This window comes from Nyctereutes procyonoides, unplaced genomic scaffold (assembly GCF_905146905.1).
Source record: "Nyctereutes procyonoides isolate TBG_1078 unplaced genomic scaffold, NYPRO_anot_genome, whole genome shotgun sequence".
Taxonomy (NCBI): Eukaryota; Metazoa; Chordata; class Mammalia; order Carnivora; family Canidae; genus Nyctereutes; species Nyctereutes procyonoides.
This window is the reverse complement of record NW_026575140.1, coordinates 36,721,001-36,739,547: the sequence shown is the minus strand read 5'-3', so window position 1 is coordinate 36,739,547 and position 18,547 is coordinate 36,721,001. Positions and strand designations below refer to the sequence as shown.

General features: G+C 35.9%; 1 protein-coding gene across 3 annotated transcripts in view; it reads right to left on the bottom strand.

Moving 5' to 3' along the window:
- PRKAA2 (protein kinase AMP-activated catalytic subunit alpha 2) overlaps positions 1-18,547 on the bottom strand; it is a 74,940-nt gene that overhangs the window by 37,086 nt on the left and 19,307 nt on the right. For all 3 annotated transcript variants that reach the window (XM_055305849.1, XM_055305848.1, XM_055305847.1), the window contains exon 2: positions 7,031-7,172. Coding sequence is in view for 2 of the 3 variants with exons in the window: in XM_055305848.1 (XP_055161823.1) it covers positions 7,031-7,172 (142 nt within the window). In the remaining variant the exon portion in view is untranslated. The remainder of the gene's footprint in view (positions 1-7,030; positions 7,173-18,547) is intronic.

Sequence of the window (18,547 nt, the reverse complement as noted above, 5' to 3'; positions counted from 1 at the left end):
ACATATTTAATAGCCTATTTATCTCTCTACTTAGATGTCTAATAAGCATCTCAACACCATAAAACCAAAAGCAAATTGATACCACCCTGCAACTCTCCACACCTCTAGGTTCCTCCTATAAACTTCTCCATTTCACTTAATAGCAACTCCATTCTTTTATTTGCCCAAGCCAGATAACCTTGGAGTCAATCACTTCCTTCTCTCTTCTCACAACCTACATCTTATCTCTAAGTAAATGCTGTTTACCCTACCTCAAAAGTATATACAGAAGATGCTTACTTCTCAACACCCTCCAGACTATGCTCTATTCTAAGCCACCAACTCTTTTACCCAGAGTACAATTGACTCCTAATTGGTTTCCCTGCTTCAAGAGAAGTCAGGTCCTATCATACCTCTGACCACAACTTTTTTTTCCTCTTTTTTTTTTTAAAAGATTTTTTTATTTACTTATTCATGAGAGACACAGAGAGAGAGTGGCAGAGACACAGGCAGAGAGAGGGAGAAGCAGGATCCATGCAGGGAGCCTGACATGGGATTTGATCCTAGGTCTCCAGGATCATGCCCTGGGCTGAAGGCAGAGCTAAACCGCTGAGCCACGGGGGCTGACCAAAACTTTCTAATGACTTCCCATCTTGCTCAGACTAAAAGCCAAAGTTCTTACAATGGCCTATAATACCCTATACAATCTGGCTCCCCTTTATGTCTCTGTCCTCATTTTACACCAATTCCCCCTATATCACTCTGCTCCCTTGATCTCTGGCCCTTTTTTCCACTTCAGAGCCTTTATATTTACCGTTCCCCTAACAAATGGGAATTTGTTATTTTCCTTCTCCAGAAAATCTGTATGCCATATTCCCTCACCTTTTCACTAACTTACAATATATTTTACTAACAAAGGTTTTATTGTCTATCTTCTCAGCACTCCCCCACTAGACACATAGACACACTCACACACAGAACCTCCATAATAGCAGAGATTTTGTTGCCATCTTTTAGTTTGCTGATGTATACCAAGTGTCTCAATGGTGCCATTTGCTAAATGAAGGGGTGAACAAGCTAGCTTTCTGGCCTTGTTTTCTTCCATTTCCCTACACATACCCTATGTACCAACTGAAGAAGACAGCTATTCCCAACACACCACGTTCTTTACACTTTATTTTGCTTCTTGTTGTCCTCATAAAACCATCAGGACCTTGTTCAAATGTCACATCTTATACATGCTATAAGTAATTAGTAAATGCCTACTACAATACTAGGTGCTAGGGAGATAAAGATGATATTTGATATGTTTAGATCTAATGGGATTCTCAACTCAACCTGGCCAAAACAAGTATCCTTAATACCCTCCTGTACCTCAAAATGATTCTCCTCCATTCTTCCTATCTCAAAAAATATCATCATTATCACCATTTAGTTGCTCAAGCCAAAAGCCAAAAGCCAAAATCCCAATTGCTCAGGCCAAAAAGATTTCTCAGCCACTTTCTTGTCCACAGTATCTCATTAGTTTTACCTACAAAATGTATATTGAATCCACTGATTTCTCCCCACCTAGACCAGTACTATCAAATAGAACTTACTGCAGTGATAGAAATGTTTTATATAACCTCTGTCCAATACACTAGCCATTAGCGACACCCTGCTATTAAAAACTTGAAATGTGACTTGTGTGACCAGAGAATTAAATATTTTCATTAAATTTATGCTACATGTGCTAATGGCTACCACACTGGACAGCACAAATCTAGATTATCACTTTGGTTAAAGCCACCATAATCATAATGTCTTAGCTGGACTACAGAGCAACAGCTTCCTAACTGGTCTGCTTCCACTTCTGCCCCCATACCCCATCATGTCACTAGATAGCTAGATCTTAATTATCTTTCAGGTCTTGAGCTCAAACTTTACCTCCTCAGTGAGGCCTTCTCTACAATTTCTTCCTTGCTAGTCACACCCTAGGACAGTACCTTTTATTCTCTTCAAAGCACTTATCACTCACTGCCTAAAGTAATCCTATTAATTTGCTTACTCACTATATACAACTGCTAGATAGCTCTAGAACATAAACTCCATAAAGGCAAAAAGCCTTGTCTTTCACTATCATATCCCCAGTGCCTAGAACAATTCCTATTAGATAATAGGTGCATACATAACTCTTGCTTCTCAACAACCTGGTCTGCTGGGGGATACTAATGAAAACAAATGAGCGAGTGCAAAGTAATGTCAAGAGCTTTAGAGAGGCTGGCTGTGGTACAGAGAAGATGATGCCTCGGGCAGCCCCAGTGGCGCAGCGGTTTAGCACCACCTGCAGCCCGGGGTTTGATCCTGGGGACCCTGGATCAAGTCCCACGTCAGGCTCCCTACACGGAGCCTGCTTCTCCCTCTGCCTGTGCCTCTGCCTCTCTCTCTGTGTGTCTCTATGAATAAATAAATAAAATCTTTAAATAAATAAAAAGAAAGAAAGAAAGAAAGAAAGAAAGAAAGAAAGAAAGAAAGAAAGAAAGAAAGAAAGAAAGAAAGAAAGAAGATGATGCCTAACCAAGATTTAGGGAGTAAAGCAGGTTTTCTAGAGTTAACCAATCGTCTATAAAGGCTGAGATCTAAATGGCAAATTGGAATTGGAAGCCTAGGGGAAGGGAGGTGTGGCTAAAGTTTTCCAAACAGAAACAGTAGCTGAAGGACAACAAGGAAAAGATGATAATGACAATAAAAGCAGAAAGAGATAGACAGACTAAGGAGATATTTAGGGAAAAGAGCTGCAGAATGCAATAAATTAACAAATTTATTTGTTAGAAATGAAGGAAAAGGAATTAAAGATGATGCCCAAATCTTAGGCTTAGAAAATTGCATGAATGGCATTTTTGCCCCCCCCAAAAAAACAAACAAACAAACAAAAAAACAAAACAGAAAGAGAAGTTTGGGAAAGAAAGAAAAGTTCAACTTAGTTTCAGATGATTCTATGATTTCACAATGGAAACATCAATAAAGAGTTCAATAAATGCATTTAGGATTCAGGAGAAATAAGTGGCCCAGAAATATAGTTTTGGAAATATTTAGCACAAAGATGACAAATGACAACCACGTAATAGATGGGGTCACCCAAAGTTGGTTCACTAACATTACACTAGCTCACAATGCTGAAATGCATCAATATTTAACGCCGTGAAAATAAGAGAGGCCCATAAAAGAAAGGCTTTAGAGGAAAAAATGAAAAAGGAAAATTAGAAGACTGTGATGTTACAGAAACCCAGAGACTACAACATTTCAAGGTGGTAATGGTGAGCATGTTAAAGAGCTGTCCATAGGTTGAATAAGATAAAAACTTTAAAAAGTAAACAGGGAAAACCAGCTCTATCAAATTAGAAAGTACTGATCTTTTGATTTGTTAAAGTGAAGTTCCCTAAGAACTATAGGGGGTAAGAAAAAACAAAGACGAAAATAAAATCAACAAATTCTAGTACATGGGAAAGTTTGGAGTTTCCTTTGAATCCTGTTTACTCCATTCAATTTTCTCCCAGTGGGATTTTACAATTTGAGTTAACAGAGAAATCATGCAATAAATACCCTACATTCTTGATTTTTGGTTTTCAAGCTTTCTTGCTAGAGAAACTAGAGGCCCATTCTGTAACAAGGGCACTATTCTTGGCAGTTAATCCAAGACTGTATAAAACAAACAAAACCACCAAAAGGATCAGGTCTCTCTCCCTGTTTAAATCACTAACACTCTTAGAGGCTATGTCAATAAGCTTGTTCTATAGCAAAGATACACGAGTGCTTTTCCTTTTTTTAATTCAGTCCGCAATTAAAGAGGCAATCTGGCTGAATGGATTAAGCTCAAGGCTGGAAGCCAGAAGCTTTAAAAATTAAATTCACCTCTGCTAATTACTTTCCAATTAACCCTGAGAACATTCTACATTTCTCTCACAAAACAAAATAGCAAATACTTAAATAATTCTAAGCCAGAATGAGATAATTAGCCAAACCAAAATTTAAAATTATAAATAATTATAAAAACAAAGGCAAGAAAACACTAGTAGATACGACATCAAAAATAAGTTTTTAAATCCTCATGACAGTTCCAACTGTTTACTAACAAAATCTGATTTGTGTTTGTGGGAACAGAACAGGAACTAGGACTCATACACTAAATGGGCAAAATTTCTCTGGGGTCTTTCAGGATTGGTATTCTAAAAGGAAGAGGTCAAGGAATGAGGCAAATAAAGAGATCTCTCCCTTCACTCTCATTCTGGCATGTGATACTCTAATCTGGCCTCCCAGCTTTCTCCCTCCTCAAATAGGAAGTGGCTGCTCAGTAAGCAAGAGGAAAGAGATTTAACTTAGAAACCACTCGGTAACAAGAATAAAGTCGTTATTAACATGGAGTTGAAGTCAGATAAGACCTGTTTCAAGTAGGGGGAAAAGCAGTTAAGAATCATAAAAGTGGACCACAATCAGCTTGTAGGTTGCCATCTCCTACTTTAGGCCAATGCTCATCAACCACCAGGCATTATACCAGTGCAAACACATCCCCATTTTAACATTAAGGAAACAAAGATTAGGAGAGGTGAGTCACCAAGCTAGCAGGTGGTATTTTAATTCTTATGATAATCTTTAAAAACCTGCTTACTCTATACCTATTCTGGATCACCAAAAATATAGGTCCTAAACAATAAGGTTGTAATCAATCACGTGCTGCTGTGTGATTTCAGAGACTTCATTTGTCATTTATGTTGATAAACAAGTGAACTTCACATGAAGATGAAAGGATACTGAAGCTCACTTTAGAATGCACTTCTCACCATAACAGTGTGAGAGCTGAGTCATCACTGCCACCCAACCGCACACCAAGCACCTCCAGAAAGCGCCTTCTTTGAACAGTTAGGCATATATTCATACTGTTGGTAAGATGCACCAAACGTACCAATTTGTAACAGTTCACTAACAATAAATGTAGCTAGTGCAAGTAAAGACTAAAGGCACATTCCCAAGTCCAGCAATAATTGGATAATCCACTCATTTAAAGATTTCAAGAATGCTCCTGGGGAAAAAAAAAAGGGGGGGAGAGGGGAAAAAAAAAAAGAAAAAGAATGCTCCTATATTAGTTTCCTACTGCTGCCATACTTCAAATTTGGTATCTTAAAACAACAAAAATGTATTATCTTGTAGTTTTTTAGAAGTCTGACACATCTCACTGGGCTAAAATCGAGGTTGGTAGCAAGGCTCTATAGGGAAATTATTATATTTTCCAACTTTAAAGACTGCCTACATTTTTTGGTTCATGGCCTTCATCCTCTATCATCAAAGTCAGCAACAGCCATTTGAGTCCTTCTCACATTTTATCACTCTGATCTCGCTTCACTCTCAAATCTCTCTGAGTCCTCTGACTACCCCATTCACTTTTAATAACCACTGTGATTACCATCAGCACACCCAGAATATCAAGGAAAATCTCCCTATTCTAAGGTCAGCTGATTAGCAACCAATCCATCTAATAACTTTAATTCCCCTTTGCCATGTAATGTAACATATTCAAAGATTCTGGGAATTAGGATATCTTGGGGTGGGGCATTATTCAGCCTTCCACAGCTACTATACTAGCCTTGTCACAAGGCAAATAATGTACCTCTGCAGGCTATCAAATTGTTCCTCATTAACACTGACATCCAAAGACTGCTCACTAACAAAGTTCAGGGTAAATATAATGTCTGATTATAATGAACTAGTAAAAAAGCCTCAAAGACATTAATGATGATTTTTTTTACAGTATATACATATGAACAGGCTTTCTCTTCAACATTACTTGAATCAAAATATAAATATGGCATTGGATGTCCTTCTACTATTAAACTAACCATGATTTGGTTTTTGGAAACCACCATTATTTATCACATTATTTACATTATTTATCACATATTTATCACATTATACCCTAGATACTACTTTGAATTTCATTGACTTCATTCATTGTCTTTTATTCAAATTGTGAATTTATTTTGGTTTCAAAATTGGGTCGAAGCTCTAAGCATAATGGAGTTTATTACATCTAATTCTTTGTTTCTATATACTTAAGTAACAATATACTAAAAATAATTATCCACAAATTTATTTTCTCCTTAAAAGGAATTTATATAACTTTGTTTTAAGAAAGACTGGAGATAAGCAATAACAGCATGGCATTTGGAGTCAGATATGAACTACTAGCTCTGCAAGTTACTGGCTTTTTGACCTTGGACACACTGCTGATACTCTTTACACATGCAATTTCCTTATTTATAAACTGAAAACAATACTACCTACCCTATAGGCTTATCAAGAGGAGAAAGTGAAATTATATATGTAAAATGCTCAGCATACCTAGCCATTAGCAAGTACTCAACAAGATTAATATTTATTTTACAAAATTCTATCCAACTTTAAGATGAAAAAGAGACAATTTATTAAACTACAACTTTAAGTAATTTAAAAGAATACTATTACATACTCAGTATCTACATTTTCTATGGGTCTAATCGATTTTAATTTATCTTTCATTATAATTATCAACTATCAGTCCCTTCATATTTATTTATCTTTTAAGTTTGTAACTTGTCCTATCAAAAAGAAAAATCCACTTGGCTTCGTAAGAGCTTTGCTATCACAGTAATTATTAATCACAGTAATTATTGCAGTTTTGCAAGTATAATGGTGGATAACCTTTTAACAGTTATAGTCTACCTTTCTAAAAAGAAATCACTGTAATGTTAATGAAGAGACTAGAAAAAAATTATAAAATGAATATCAAAGTCCTAAATGCCTTTCAAAGTAAATACTAGAGTCAACTTTTAAGCTGCATTCATCACTTGAAAATAGTATCTAATTTGAAAAATGACTTAAATATGCAAGAAAGGATTGATAGAGGTTAAATGAATTAATGCTAAAAATAAATATAAAAAATTTATACTTTTATAAAAAGTTAAAAATAAACAATTAGTAAATTCATAGGAAATATATCACACAGTTGCTTTTTTACATTATCACGTACAAAAATACTTACAGTTTGATAATATGAGGATGACGGAAGAGTTTTAGATTTTGAATTTCTCGTTTTATTTTTCCAACAACATCTAAACTGCGAATCTTCTGTCTATTTAAGATTTTAACTGCCACTTTATGGCCTGTCAATTGATGTTCTCCAACTAAAGAAAAGAAAAAGAAAAAACTTGCTGTCATAGCAACATAGTCATTTATTCATTCTTCCTTCCACTGTAACTCCAAATTTCTTCACTCACATATACCACTTTTATATAACTTATTGCAAAGTTCTTTTTTTTTTTTAAGATTTATTTATTTATTTATGATAGACAGAGAGAGAGAGAGAAGCAGAGACACAGGAGGAGGGAGAAGCAGGCTCCATGCAGGAGCCTGACGTAGGACTCCATCCCAGGTCTCCAGGATCAGGCACTGGGCTGCAGGCGGCGCTAAACCTCTGCGCCACTGGGGCTGCCCAAAGAACTTAAGTTCTTTATACTTCTGTTTCTTCTACTAGAGTATGCACTCCTACAGGAAAGAAAATGCTTCTTAGTCTTCTCTAAATCATCAGTACCCAATAGGAGAAGTTCACTGAGTATTTGTGGAAAGGATTACAGAATTCTGTATTACTGCAAAAAAAATAAAAATAAAAATAAAAATAACCAAGTTTGGAACATCTTTTGGATAGGACAGAATTCACTATGTTTTGTTAATCTCTTCATTTCTTCATTTCTGGTTAATGTCAGTCATTGTATTTTAGAAGAATGAATGACTGCTGTAATAAGTTAAAAACTTATAACTGGTTTCATTACTATTTTCATCAGAAAATACACATGTAGCCCTTATTTTATGGGGTTTTTGCCTTTTCCATAAAGCCTTACTATTTCCCCTTATTTAATGGAATCTCTACTTTTTTCAAACCCTCATAAGTATGTTTACAAAGCTCAAGTATCATTTATCATTTTAGGCTTTTATAAATATTTGTGGTCTTAATAAATCATACAACATGAGCTCTGAGCTCATATCCACCCTCACCTCAAGTAAGGCAGTCAGTATTCATCTGAATCTCCCACAAGCACATAGCACAGTATTATGGACATAATACATGCCAAATAAATATATCTTGCATTAAATGAAATAATAGGCCTTTCTCTTTCATATAACACATTCATAGTAACCACACTACAAGTATTATCCAGATACTGCTCAAATGAAAAATCCCTCCACTAGAAATCAAATTTGTCAGCCTCCCCTCCTATTTCCCTCAATTACTATTCTAAATATTGACCATTCTCCTCACAATACCTAGTCAACCCTTGACGCCTTTCAGCAAATTCCCCTTCCATTTCTTTGGGGGGAAATGAAGTCCTTATGAGTGATTTCCTCTATCTTCAAGGCTTGATTATATCCAGATCTCTCTTTGCTCCAGTTTTAGATGTTTTCACCCTCCTCCTGTTCGAGGCCAGTGTCATCAACTTGTGGCCTTGATCTCATCTCTTCTACACTTTCCTTATACTCAACCTTTCTATTTTCTAATAGCTCCTTTTCCTTAGCCCATCAGTATCCTGTACCAAATCTTTCATTTACCCTGCATCTTCCTTTAGTTTTGAACATTTGTTTCATCAACATTTCTCCAAACAGTAATGTACATTTATTGTCTGTTCCTCCTCCCTTTTCACTCTTCTAGTATCACTGCAATCTGGCTTCTGCCTTAACTCCTCTACTGAAACCAAATGGTCACAAAAGAACTGTTAATTATCAAGCCATGTATACTTTCCAGTTCTCAGATTGCTGTAATCTCTGTTGCAACTGACAACATTAATTACTCTCCCTTTTTGGTGGCACTTCTCTCTCCTGGTTCTTCTACTAACTCTCACATGGTCTCCTTTAGGGCTTCCACCTGTTCTTTAAAATGTAGTGTCCCCAAAGTAGGGGACAAACTTATAGTGTCCCCAAATCTATAGCCAAAGTAGATCCTTAAATTATCTAACCCATCTCTTATACATCCGATGTGCCAAAGACTCTGCCCTCTTCTTCAAATTCATGTTATCTCAATACTAGTATTATTCCATAAATACCTCAAATTCGGCTTGTTCAGAAGTAAACTCAGCATTTTCCGCCCCTTCCTCCACCAAACCTATGTCCTCTATTTCACATGATGGCACACAGCCTATATGCTAAAAATCAAAGAATCAGGTGACAGTTTCTCCTAAATATTTCTTGGAGTCAAGTTTCAAATCATTAAAACAAATATGTTAATAACAATGATAGAAAATGACAATGACATTTATTGCTTATTCTATCCTAAGCATTATTCTAAGTACTAATTACCCTGCTCACTCAACCCCACAATTCTATGAAGTATTATTATCCTCCATTGTAGAGATGAGAAACCTGAGGCAAAGAAAAGTAACTTATCCAAGGTGATGCAATACGAAGTGGCACAACATGTAATCTCAAGCTGCCTCACTTCAGTTCATAGGAAGCAAGTTTAACTACACATAAAAATTCCCCCGTCCAAACAATACACACATGAAATGGGCTGACCTAGGAAGAACTGAGTTTCTTGTTATTAGAGATTATTTTTACCTTTGTAACTTTCTCAAGTGGTAAATTATCATCTCAAAGACTTCAGTGAAGCTTGAAATTTACTTTGCTTACATAATAAAACAAACAAATTGGGAGCCATTATATCAAGGTCAAGCAATCTATCCTAAGATTCCAAAATATGTCTCCAGAACTCCAAAAAAATATTATCAATTTCAGGGATTTTCTTTTTTTATTTTTTTTTAATTCCAGTGTAATTAACATTTACTGTTACATTAATTTCAGGTATTCAATACAGTGATTCAGCAATTCTACACATTCCTCAGTGCTCATCATGGTAAGTGCACTCTTAATGTTCCTCACCTATTTCACCCAACACCCCCCTCTCCCCTCTGGTAATCACCAGTTTGTTCTCTGTATTTAACAGTCTGTTTTTGTTGTTGTCTCTTTTGTTTGTCTCTTAAATTCCACATATGAGTGAAATCATATGGTATTTGTCTTTCTCTGACTGACTTCACTTAGCATTATATGCTCTAGATTCATCCATGTTGTTGCAAATGGCAAGATTTCATTCTTTTTTTACGGCTGAGTCAATTTCAGGGACTTTCTACTCCATTAAAATAATCTAATGGTTTCTTGATGCCTGCATAGTTTAGTACTCACCTTTGGGAATTTCATATTACCCATACACTTGTCTGCAAGGCCTAAAAAATAGATCTCTCCTCAAATCCCAGCCTCAATAAAAGTAACCAATGCTGCATCCCCTTGTCAATACAAAAAAAAAAAAAAAAAAAAAAAGTTCACTTCCTCCTTCCCTATTTGATAATTGAAACTACTGACTACTAAGAACATATACACTCTTTCCAGATCAAAGAAATAAGAGCAAAGGCTCTAACAAACAGATGGATTCTTGGTTTTTTAATTCCATATGCTTAAACCAAAAAAAAAAAAGAAAATAGAAAGTGAAATTACTCAAAAAAAAATTTAATGACAAAGTATTACTTTGTCAACAAACTCAATAAAGCTACAGTATACAAAATCAATATGCAAAAATCGGTTGTGTTTCTATACACAAACAATGAACTATCAGAGAAATTAAGAAAACAATGCCACTTATAATTTCATCTAAAGAATAAAATACTTAGGAATAAATTTAACCAAGGAGGTGAAAGATCTGTACACTGAAAATATAAGACACTGATAAAAGACACAATAGATATATCACACTCACAGAAGAACTGTTAATGTTAAAATCTCTCTCCTACTTAAAGCATCCTACAGATTCAATGTGACCTCCATCAAAATTCTAATGGAATTTTTCATAGAATCAGAAAAAAAATCCTAAAGTTTGTATGGAACCACAAATGACCCCAAATGCCAAGGCAATCTTTTTTTTTTTTTCCCCAAGACAATCTTGAGAAAGAACAAAGCTAGAAGAATCACTGTTCCCAACCTCAAACTATATTCCAAGTTTTAAAAATCAAAACAGTTGAATACTGGCATAAAAATAAGACACATAGGTCAATGGAATAGGATTGAGAACCCAGAAATAAACCTATGCATATATGGGTCAATTAATTTTCAACAAAAGAGTCAAGAATATACAATGGAGAAAGGATAATCTCTTCAATAAATGGTGCTGGGAAAAGTGGACAGCCAAATATAAAAGAATGAAACTAGAACCCTATCTTACACATTACACACACATCAACTCAAAACAGATTATGAAGCCATTAAACTTCTAGAAGAAAACATAGGTGGTAAGTTCCTTGACGTAAGTCTTGATAAAGATTTTTTTAGATTTGACCAAAAAAGCAATGACAACAAAAGCAAAAATAAACAAGTGAGACTACATCAAACTAAATTTTTTGCACGGAAAAGGAAACAAGATGAAAAAGCAACCTACAGAATGGAAGAAAATACTTGCAAATCATATATCTGATAAGGGGTTAATATCCAAAATATATAAGGAACTCTCGAAACTAAATAGAAAAAAAAAAACTGATTAAAAAATAGAGGAACAGGGGCACCTGGATTGCTCAGTGGTTGAGCATCTGCCTTCGGCTCAGCTAGTGATCATGGCATCCTGAGATCAAGCTCCCATCAGGCTCCTTGCAAGGAGCCTGCTTCTCCCTCTATCTCTGCCTCTTTCTCTGTGTCTCTCCTGAATAAATAAAATATTTAAAAGAAAAAATAGAGGAACTGAATAAACTTCTTCCAAATAAGACATAAAAATGGCCAACAAATACATGAAAAGGTACTCGACATCAATCATCAAGGAAATGCGAATCAAAAGTATTATGTATATCACTTCACACCTGCATTTTAAAATAGCTGCCACAAAAAAAAAAAAAGAGAGAGATAAGTGTTGCCAAGAATGTGAGAAAAGAGGAAATACACACTGTTGGTGGGAATATAAATTGGTACAATCACTATTACAAAAACAGCATGGAGGTTGCTTAAAAAACTAATAGAAAATTAAAAAACTAATAGAAAACTATCATATGATCCAGCAATCCCATTTCTGAGTATATACCCAAAAGAAAAAAAAATGAAAACAGGGTATCAGAGAAATATCAGCACTTTCATGTTCACTGCAGCATTATTCACAACAGCCAAGACACCGGAACTACCTACCTAGGTGTCTGTCAACAAATGAATAAAGATGTGATACATACATACACACACATACACACATTATTCAACCATGAGAAAGTAAGTCCCGTTTGCAACAATGTGTAAAGACTTTAAGGCGGGGCAGCCCCAGTGGCGCAGCGGTTTGGCGCCGCCTGCAGCCTGGGGTGTGATCCTGGAGAGCCGGGATCGAGTCCCACATCGGGTTCCCAGCGTGGAGCCTGCTTCTCCCTCTGCCTGTGTCTCTGCCTCTCTCTCTGTGTCTATGAATAAATAAAATCTTTAAAAAAAAAAAAAAGACTTTAAGGCGTTATGCCTCTCACTTACGAAATAAGCCAGATAAAGACAAACACTGCATGATATTGTTTATATGTGGAACCTTAAGGTCAAACTTGTAGAAAAGGGGAGTTTGGTAAAACTGTACAAACTTTCATCTATAAGATGAATAAGATCTGAGGATCTAATATAAAACTTGGTGACTATCGTTGGAAACACTATTATATAACTGAAATTTGCTAAGAGGAAAATTTAAATGTTCATACATAATTTAAATGTTCATACATGTATAAGATATATATATATTTATGTATATTATTTTTATATATATATTTATAAACATAAAATGTGAGATGATAGGTGTGTTAACTAGATGGGAGAAATCCTTTTGCAACGTATATACATCAAATCATCATGATATACATTTTATTTTTTTAAAGATTTTATTTATTTACTCATGAGCGTCACAGAGAGAGAGGCAGAGACACAGGCAGAGGGAGAAGCAGGCTCCATGCAGGGAGCCCAACACGGGACTCAATCCTGGGTCTCCAGGATCACCCCCTGGACTGAAGGTGGCACTAAACCACTGAGCCACCCGGGCTGCCCACATGATGTACGTTTTAAATATCTTACAATTTTGTCAATCATACTTCAATAAAACTGAAAAAAAAAAACTTCTAAATGAAAGTAATTTGGGGGGTACCTGGATGGCTCCGTTGGTTAAGGACCTGCCTTCAACTCAGGTCATGATCTTAGGGTCCTGGGATCCAGACCCATGTCAGGTTCCCTGCTTAGCAAGGGAGTCTGCTTCTTCCTCTCCCTCTGCTTGCATGCTCTCTCTCTCACTCACTCTCTCAAATAAATAAAACTCTTAAAAATAAATAAAAGTAATTTTTTAAAAAGCATTACTTTATGATATTTGAGGAAATAACTGACTCATTTATTTTTATATCTGAAGAAACTTTTCCCCATGAAGCACTGGAAAAGAAATGACATTATTCCTTGAAACAGGGATGCTGATAAACTAATTAGACATCTGAGATCAAGAGTCAAATGTATTGAGGGGAGCCCACCTAGCTCAGTCAATGGAACATGCAACTCTTGAACTCGAGGTTGTGACTTCGAGTACCATGCTGGGGGTGGAGATTGTGTAAAAATAAAATCTTAAAAAAAAAAGTGTCAAATACATTGTGAATGCCTCTTCTTTTGCTGAACTATATTAGTCCATATTGCCTAATAACTTAAGTGAATTAGTACTTAGTAATAATTAATTTAATCCAAATTATCTCATAATCATATTCTACCTGAAAGCCAAAGGAATATTTCTAAGAATCTTGTAAGAAAAACAGATTTAAGACCAAGAATTTCTTCTGTATTATAACCATAAACTCTTCTAGGGAAGTAATTGGGGAGGGGGGAGGCTTGGATTCATCAGTTTTACTTCCATTCATTTACTCAATCTAAAAACATTTACTGAGTACTTTCCACATGCCAGGACTATGTTGATCAAATACACATGAAAAGAGAGGTTTAACAGGACTCCAATTTTAGCAAGGGGAAAAACATCAGCAATAAAGGAGCTAAAATAAATTCTGTATGGTATTAAATCCGTCTGCAGACTATTAGAGATACTTTGTAAAGGAAGAACACAGATAAGAAAGAACATTAAAAAAAATAGCAGGGATGGGGCAACTGGGTGGCTCAGTCAGTTAAGCATCTGTCTTCAGCTCAGGTTATGATCCCAGAGTCCTAGGATGGAGCCCTGCATCAGGCTCCCTGCTCAGTCGGGAGTCTGCTTCTGCTTCTCCCTCTGCCTCTGCTCCTCCCCCCAGCTTATGCTGTCAAATAAATAAAATTTTAAAAAGAGTTATCAGGTATAGACAAATCCACCATGATTTATCATGTATACAGAGTAAATATCCAGATGAATACAAGTAATAAGGAATGTTTATCCACGAAACAGCTATTTAACGAACGCCTACTATGGTAAGCACTGTGCTAAACACTTAACAAGTGAACAAAGTAGTTCTGTCATACTGCTTGCTGGCACTCCCAGTGTTTATTCCACCCTTCCTTCCCAGACATACAGACTCCCAAATTACACCTGAGTTCACAGCTACCCAGAGCAGAGGCTGCATCTTAACATCTCTTTTAACTAGATGTGCCTATTACTATATTCTGGCCAAAAACATGTAAGGAGAAAGGTCCCTTACAAGCTGCTTCTTCACCCTTCCTCCATCCTAAAGCCTGGAATTCCAAAGCCATCATCTTGAACCTTGAGGACAGGGTTAGGCAGGTGGGAGCAACAGAAGAGAGAAGCCCATGTTTTTGATGCCACTGGTTATAACAACATTCTAGCATCTACTCAGACTGTTAGAAGAAAATAAAGTACTATCTTGTTTAAGTCACTCTTTTTTTTTTTTGAAGATCGCTGCCATTCACAGCTGAATTGAATTCAGTATTTAGTATACTTTATTATTTTTTTAAAGATTTTATTTATTTATTCATGAGAGATAGATAGATAGATAGAGAGAGAGAGAGAGAGAGAGAGAGAGAGAGAGAGGCAGAGACACAGGCAGAGGGAGAAACAGGCTCCATGCAGGGAGCCCGACGCAAGACTTGATCCCGGGACTCCAGGATTGCGCCCTGAGCCAAAGGCAGGTGCTAAACCGCTGAGCCACCCAGGGATCCCCAGTATTTAGTATACTTTAAAACTCAAAAGTTTTGAACTTCAGATTTGCAATTTTGCTGAACTACCATCCATGAACTAACAGAAATAAATTTATAGCCCACACAATTTCTTGGGTAAATGAATTCTACAAATTTACCATTCATGTTCCACTATGCTTTTTCTAAATCACAGCCAAATTACACAAAATATTCTTCAAAGCTATGGAACTTTATGGGAAAAAAAATCCATACTTACACTATCTATGCTTTTTAGAATTTTATATTTGATAAGGTGAAGAGTTGTCATACAGAAGAATGAAACTGATTTATATTGTTCAAGAAGAACTAGGAATAATTGACAGAAACTCTTGCAACGAACGGTCACCTGCTCTAGGAATCCTCTTTTTCACTACTCCAGCCTATACTGAAAACTAACCCCTACTCAAGAAACTTTCCTACTTAACACTGTACCCTATGTGTACCTTTTTTTAAGTCATTTTATTGAAGTTTAAAATATATCCATCTTATATGGTACCATGAATTTTTGCAAATATGGTCATGGAATTATCACTAAAATCAAACGTAACTCATTTCCATCATCATGTAAAAATTCCATCATACCCTTTTGCAGTCCCCTTCCCCCATCCCCAATTCCTGCCAATTATTGACCTGTTTCCTGTTACTATAGTATTTTTCTGAACATTCTATAAATGAAACCATGTGGTACATAACCTTTCAACTCTGGCTTCTTATGCTTAATGCTTTTGAGATTCGCCCACTTTTGTGGATTTTTTCTTTTTGCATTTATCAACAGTTTATTCTATTTTATTGCTGAGTAATGTTCCATTGTATGTGTATCACACAATGTGTTTATCCATTCACCAGCTGATAGACAGTTTCCAGCTTTTGGAGATTATGAGTAAGTCTGCTATTTGTGTCTGTAGTGAGGGTGGGTACGTGAGGCCAATGTGTCTTCATTTCTTTTGAGTAGATTTCTAGGTATTGGATTGCTGGGTTGTATGGTAAGTTTATATTTATTTATTTTATTTTATTTTTTTGGTAAGTTTATATTTAAACTACCAAACTGTTTCCCAGCATTGTGTACCATTTGTATTCTCACCAGTGGTATATATGAGTTCTAGTTCGTTTTTCCCAGCACTTGGTTTGTCACCATTTTTTTTTTAATTTTAGCCATTTCACTAGGTGTGTGATAGCTCCTAATTTGTATTTCCCTGATGATTCATGCTGTTGAACATCTTTTCATGTGTTTATCAGACACCCATCTCTTAAGTGTCTGTTCAAATCTTTTGCCAATTTTTTAAAGTTTTTAAGTTCCAGTTAGTTAACATACAGGGGTAATATTAGTTTCAGGTGTACAATATGGTGATTCAACACTTCCATATATCACCTAACGCGCATGATGACAAGTGCACTCCTTTTTTTTTAAATTTTTTTTAAGATTTTTTTAATTTTTATTTATTTATGATAGTCACACACACACACACACAGAGAGAGAGAGAGAGAGAGAGAGGCAGAGACACAGGCAGAGGGAGAAGCAGGCTCCATGCACCGGGAGCCCGACGCGGGATTTGATCCCGGGTCTCCAGGATCACGCCCTGGGCCAAAGGCAGGCGCCAAACCGCTGCGCCACCCAGGGATCCCCAACAAGTGCACTCCTTAATCTCCATCACCTACCTCCCCTATGGTAGCCACCAGTTCATTCTCTATAACTAAGAGTCTATTTTTTGGTTTGCCTCTCTGGGGTTTTTTTTTTTTACCTTTGCTTACTTGTTTCTTAAAGTCCACATAGGAGTGAAATAATATACTGAACATACCTTTTTCACAGGCTGTGTAACACTAACACTTGATTCTCAATTAATCTCTCATTAGTAGATAGGAGGGGGCTAAAGGTCAGGTCTCCTGTAGTCTTTGCCTATTTCAAGGGACAAAGCTACTGGCAATAACTACCAAGCCTGGAAAATGGGACACAGAGAGGTTAAAAATTTGCCCACAGTCGTTCAGCTATGAAGCGGTAAGGCCTGGATTTAAAGCCAGTAGCATGTACTATCCAATATTCAAACAGAAGAAGCTCAGCCATTTGTCAGGATTACCATTAGATAGATTCCTGCATTAAGTTACAGATTGAACTACATCAAGCCTAATTCCCCTTCCAACTATAAGATTTTTCTAGTTATATCCCTAAAAATCATTCCACACTGAAGTATATAAGTCTTTTAAACCAGTCTAGTTTCCTGATGATTTCAGTTGCCATTTTCTAGATGTTTTCCAGCTCTAACACATTTTTCTGTATGCACAACATGCAGGACTTCATGTAACTGTGTTAGGTAGTACATTATTCCATATTAATTCATAGTAACTACTTCCTCATTCAATTTTATTATTAGTATATCTAGTAAAACAAAAGGAACAATTATGAAACAAAGTATTACTTTAGACCTGAATTAAGATCTATTTCTCTGCTAAGCTCAAATAAAAGCAAAGGTTTGTCAAATGCCCCTCTGCTGTAAAGGTCACGGACATACTATATAATAATTTGAACTATACCAGTAAAGAGAAAGTTTCAGTCTGCAAAAAAAAATTAATTTTATACACTTCACAGCACAAACAGCTACATGTGATATTTCCTATGCTTTTACAAAGCCCCTGACCTATGTACTAAATTTGTTTCTTTTTTGGCACTTGAAAAGTATTAGACTAGACAAGTAATATCAAATCTATCACCATATTACTGAATATAACTGAAGAAGTTTCCTAAAACTTTCAGGGTACATTTGCAATGACCTGACTTAAAATTTAGGCTACAAAAATGTACATTAAATTCATCAGGAGGGTCTTCAAGTGAAAGCACAGGAGAGACTACAAAAGAGATGGGCATTATCCTTCAACGTGACTACAGGATTTAATTGCAACCCAGATCTTTCTCAGAAGCATGCACAAACTTCAAATAGCAAGCTCCTATGTAATTTCTAGTGGGGGTTATTTGAGGATAGTTCATGATTCTTTCCCACTAATCTGAGGACAACTAGCAGCTGTAGGTCTATGTATATGCACACATGCTAAACACTTTTAAATACATTACTTCATTTTAACTTTATAACAACCGTGAGAGGAAATTTTATAGGAAACTGAGGCTTATAAACATTAAAAATGACTACAAATGGAAAAAATCAGTATTTAAATCCAAGACTGTCTGATTTTAAAACCTATGTTCTTAATAATTATATATTGATTACAAAGTACAGTGTATCCCAGATTTCACTCAATGTCTAAAATAATACTATTATATTAAAAAATACTACAGTATCTAAACACTGTATGCAAAAATGACTTGGGTTTGGGTGCAGTGGGACCCAGAATTCCAAAATGAGATGGTAGGGACATAACTCTTCTAGTT